The following is a 5,310-nucleotide window of genomic DNA, read 5'->3' as shown; positions in this document are numbered from 1 at the left end:
AACTGACAACATTTTTCTGATTTGTCTCCAAGAAAGGGCCAAGTCAGTCTCACCCAACTAGGGAAACATCAGTTAGACCACTAGCAACTGGGCATATACAACTGGGGCTCTAGCTAGGCAGTAAAACAGAGCATATACAGGCATTGTCTGCCTCTGCTGCAAGTGGTGATGTGAGCAGCATTATCACAATTACTCCCTCTCTCCCGGAATATAAGAACGTTTTTGACACTATGCTAGTCTTAAAAACGTTCTTATATTTTGGGACGGAGGGAGTAGATCACTAGCAAGACTCAGAGTTAGGGACTTCACAAAGAAACTCTGTAAAATGCCAGAGCCTACTGCTCATTGTCCATCCACCTTGCTAGTACCTCGCATCACAGAGCAAAGCATTAGCCGAACCAATTCCACGAGTCACTAATCAGGCACGCAAATTGACTGATGTCTGCTGATCGTAGATACTAATATTTATAAGAGTTCAGATGATTAAACCTGATAGGTTCACTTCACAGCCCGCGGTACCTAAAAGTAGAACAACCTACAGACTACATAGAGGAGACATCTCAGCATCGACCACACCACATGCCACAGCGTAGATATCAGATGATCCAACAGACTACATAGCAGGACAGTTTAAGCGTCGACCACACCATACAAAATAGAAGAACTTCACTACAACAACTAGCCATGGCTGCATCTAAGCAAAATTGAAGAACTTCCCTACGCCAACTAGCCATGGCGGTGTCTCAGCAACCCGAATTTAACTCTTAATACCTGCAGAACAATCAATGTCATCACAGTGAAACAAATTTATAATGCTCTCTCACAGCGGAACAAATTTTGTATGGTCCCCAAAAAAAGCATTAACTTAGCCGTAGTGCAGATTATACAAAAAAAAATATCCATAGCTGAATCATCCCAGTACACAAGCTAATACTACAAACTGAGAACAACAATAAGGGAACACTTAGTTTGTACTGGCACCAATACGATGACGTGTTTTCAAGATTCTTGCTATATAACTACCTACATACGATCGCAGTAGAAACTACGAGATTGGTCACTCACCGCCTATCTTCTCGAGGCAAAACAAAATTGAACTTCCAAGATTGTCAGCTCATTCCAGATTTACTTTTGTGTGCCAAGCTATATGTGAGGCTCAAGTACAAAGGGAAAATGTCTGGTATCTCTACCCAAGTGTGTGCATCTTGAAAATGTAAGCATAGACTATGCACCATCTTATAAATTGGGTAACCACGAAAAAAAAGATATATGAAAAGGGAAAATTACCTAAGTTGTTTGACCAAGATAACACATTAGCCGCCCCTTTCCGCCCAACTCCCCTGCCTACAAGCAAAAGAAGCCCAAACCATATGAAAACTCAAAGAGAAGTTGAATCAAGGATAGTAAATGAAGCCACATCTATCGCCAGGTCCAAAGAAGAAAGGTAAAAAAAATTACATGTGCAGAGAAAGAAATCATCCAGAATTATTGTTGAGTGAGCTTTGTACAAGTTATGACCATAAGGTCAGAACAACATATGCACGGATTGAGAAACCAGAGTTCCAAAACAAGCATTAGATAGTATTACGTGAAATTAATGAACTAGTGCTACTCTTCGACAAAAACTAGAGCACATGGTATTATGAATTGAAGATTTTATCAAGATCGATCAAGGTAAATTTTAATCTTGCAAGGAAAAATAGTGAATAAGAAAACATATATAACAAGCTTTAAGCCGCCTCCAGATGTTCCAATTGCTTAATTATTTTAGATGCTTTCACTATCTCTTACTGCAGCTTTCCATTTTTTAGAAACCCTCTGATGAAAAGATCATTACAAGCACATAATTGTATCTAGCCTTTAGCAATGGCCAGGCACCAAAGCAATATTTGTATTCCTGTTCTAGCTTTAATGGAGCCCTGTAATAATAAGAAATTAGATCACCATACCAACAAAGAAACAAACAACATAATGTATTCTTATATATCGTTCAATCCGTAATCAAGGGAACAATGTTACGGCAATCATGTATCGAAAGTAACTGGAATGAATACGAGTGAAACAAACTAATTGGACTTTTTTGCTTGTACAATGTAGATAGGGGGTATAACCTGCAGTATAGAAATTCGTGTAGGGATAAAAGGTGTTGTGCCACATGTTTTTTCTTTTACCAATACGTTTGATTTGCATGGAGTCAAGTTGGACCATGAAGTTGCCAATCATCGTAGTGAGAACAATCACATTTGTGTCCTCATCATACCCCACGAAAAGTACATAATTCATTCCCCTTGGAAGCATCCCCTCCAGTGGAATAGTTTTCTGCAGCAACACCCATCCAACAACACCATCACAGTTAAATTTTCTCTCCCATAATTGGACAACCAGTCCTGACAAAACAGCGAGGCCAAGTCCACCGTCCTCCATCCGTAAGAGCTGAAAACACCTGTCGTCAACATGGTACTCTGCCGGCTTCTCGATCACATCAAAGCTCTGAATTTCGATATCAAACACAAGGATATCACCTCCAGAAATCAACCAGCAAAGTGCATTCCCAACTAGGATGCTGGGCCTTGACGCAGAAATTTCATTTCTTATCGCGGTCGAGGAAACATCTCCCCAAACACCAGACACCGAGTCATAGACAGAACAAAATGCCTTCGTATTGTATCCACCCCCATAGACCAGAACCAATTTAAACGGGCTCGAGAAGCAATCTCCGTGAACATGCCCATCTTCGGCATCAGCGCATAACACCGTGCCGTGCCAGGTACAAAAACACCCCATAAAGGCATCATCCACCCACAGTGGAAAAGCCACGCTGCGCTGTTGGCCGGTGAGGGGGTCCCACACGACGGTATTCCGCTCATGCTTGTTGATTACGACAGCGAGGCCATGGCGGCAGCCCATGTATTCTGCGTGCTCTTTGTAGGGCGTGCTGCTCTTGGGCAGGGAGAAGCGAGCGGCAGGGATGCGGTCGGGCGAGTCCATGATGGGAGCAAAGCGGTTAGCGTACCCTTGGAAGAAGCCGAGCAGAGGAGGCTTCCGGTGGTGCTTGCGGAAGCGTTTGTGGAACACGGGGTCAGAGAGGATGCTGCCCCAGCGCTTGCATACGGCAGACGCGCGGGGCAGGGAGGACGGCTTCGGAGGGAGACGGACGAGGATCTCGATTAGGAGGTTGTCGTCACCGAGCACCTTGGACACGGAGCCGGCACCTTTGACCACGAAACGCCGCAGCCTCCTTCCGTCCACACGCGGCGAGCTGGGAATGGGACAGGCCCTGGCACAAAAAAGAAATCTGATCAATAAACACACATATGCAAATCAGGGCAGTTGCCAGAATCAAACACACATACACAAAGTAGTGTAGTGCGCAAAAAAGGAAGAGGGAGAGGAAATGGATGGGGAAGCTTACCCTTGGCCTTGGGGAACCTCAGCAGGATACATCATCTAGTTACCACAGCACCTTCTCTTGTGCACCTTCTCTTCTTTTTTTGAGGCAAGAATGAAGGGAGAGCTGAGCTGAGTTAGTATACAGACTGTCTGTAAGCTAGACCAGCCCAATCCGTCAGCTACAAAGAGCATGAAACAGAAACAAAATATCATACTTCGAGCTTTGTTTATTTTTCTTACACACGGACAGCTAATAAATAAAGAGTCAAAAAAGTGTCCGAATGGAACCGAGACTCTATTTCAGGTAGCAAAGTGACAAGCAATCTATTTGTGCAGCAGCAATACTAGGCTTCACTTTGCTCATCATCATATACTACATGATAAATGCTGGACATGGAAATGGCGCTGGCGCTAGGTAGGCAAGCAGCAGTTGAATAGCATTGCCAATTCACAGGCAGCATCAACATCACTATCTAAACTGCTAAATTTGACCACTTGCTACAGATATTAGGGCATATAATAATAATACTCTCTCCGTTCACTTTTGTAAGTCATTTCAGACAACTCAAAATGGGCTGTTTTGTACATTGTCTGAAATGTCTTCAAGGTCTTATAAAAGTGAAGAGAGGGAGTAGTATAGATAAGCTAGCGAATCGCACAGCTATATGAATCCTACAACAATGTACGAGATGGAACCAGCGTCGACCATGCCAGCAGCCACAGCAAACAAAGACCTCTGCGAGCAGAAAAATATGTGCTTTAAACTGAACAAGAGCAAGCCCTCTACATATAAGTGTTCATTCAGTGTTTGACTGATCCTACCGGGAGAAGTCAGATCCCAAATCCACAAACTACCTTGTACTTCAGACGAGGGAGGGTGGCTGTGGAGCGAGGCGGAGGAGGACCTCCCGGAGCAGGCCCGAGTCTTCCAGCGGCGAGGAGTGGCGGCGGCTCGTACTTGGGCGGTCCGAGATCCCCTTACGCGATGGTGAGCTAGGGTTCCTCCTAATGGCGAAGGGACGAGGAGAATCACCCAGGAATGCAGACCAGACCGAAACTGGGTCGGTTTAGGGGCGCTCGCCGTTCCTCCCGGAGGAGCCGTGCCGGAGCGCCGTCGTCGGTCGCCGGGAGGAGCTAGCCAGGGGTAGGTTTGAACGGCGGAGCGCGGAGGGAGGTCGGGGCAGATGCGATCTATGGAGGCTGGGGAGACGCCGGCGGGCGGGCGGGCGGACGGAATGCGGTGCCGGCGGGACGGGGGCGGCGGACGCCGGCGGTGCGGTATGCGGTCGGGAAGAGGCACACGGGCTGAGACTGGAGGACAGAGTGTTGACTCTGTTTCTTTTTCTGCCTTCCTTTTTCCTTTTTTGCCCTTCCTAGTCTTTCCCTACTAATAAAGCACGGAGTGCTTTTGCCCGTACGTCGTCGGCGTTTTTGCATAAAGGTCCGTGTGCTTTTTAGTATTTGACCCGCAGTCCATGGATAAGTGAAAAACGATTCGTTATTAATTAGGGTCGGGTCAACGCGGTGGCACGGCAGCGCGATGCAGAACGGCGGCAGCGGCTGGAGCTTGCAGGGGCCGGATCCGTGCGCGGTAGGGGCTGGGGAGGCGGATCCGGAGGCGGGCGGCGTGGCGAGGATCGCCGGTGACGACGAGGAAGGCCGGAGCGCGGCTTCCCGGGCGGGTTCATGGCATCCACGACTATTGGGCAGAGGGGAGACAAGGAGGCGAGGGAGAGAAGAAGGGACAAGGAAAAGCGGTGCGGAGAGAAGAAGGCCGGAGCTCGCCGGAGCCGGGCGATGGCGGACGGGCGCGGGAGACGGAGGGAAGGCCGGAGCTCGCCGGAGCCGGGCGATGGCGGACGGGCGCGGGAGACGGAGGGATCCCGTGCGGGGGCTGGTTCCGACGACCACTGCTGCGTG

The 5,310-nt window shown here is 47.9% G+C and overlaps 1 protein-coding gene across 3 annotated transcripts; it reads right to left on the bottom strand.

Annotated features, from left to right (window-relative positions):
- Nucleotides 1–431: 431 nt before the first annotated feature.
- Nucleotides 432–4,732, bottom strand: LOC123131581 (uncharacterized). 3 transcript variants are annotated; one of them, XM_044551234.1, is made up of 5 exons: nucleotides 4,246–4,732; nucleotides 3,413–3,569; nucleotides 2,112–3,277; nucleotides 1,288–1,344; nucleotides 432–771 (listed from the first exon to the last, which is right to left on the bottom strand). In XM_044551234.1, exons 2-5 carry the CDS (start codon nucleotides 3,445–3,447, stop codon nucleotides 758–760), a joined length of 1,272 nt encoding a protein of 423 aa, XP_044407169.1. In that variant the 5' UTR covers nucleotides 3,448–3,569; nucleotides 4,246–4,732; the 3' UTR covers nucleotides 432–757. The 3 variants fall into 3 exon arrangements, with proteins under 3 accessions (XP_044407169.1, XP_044407168.1, XP_044407170.1); XM_044551233.1 differs by having other exon boundaries at nucleotides 432–1,344; XM_044551235.1 differs by lacking the exons at nucleotides 432–771; nucleotides 1,288–1,344 and adding an exon at nucleotides 1,351–1,919.
- Nucleotides 4,733–5,310: the final 578 nt, after the last annotated feature.

Source organism: Triticum aestivum, chromosome 6A (genome assembly GCF_018294505.1).
Source record: "Triticum aestivum cultivar Chinese Spring chromosome 6A, IWGSC CS RefSeq v2.1, whole genome shotgun sequence".
Lineage (NCBI taxonomy): Eukaryota > Viridiplantae > Streptophyta > Magnoliopsida > Poales > Poaceae > Triticum > Triticum aestivum.
This window is presented reverse-complemented; position numbering and strand designations above follow the sequence as displayed.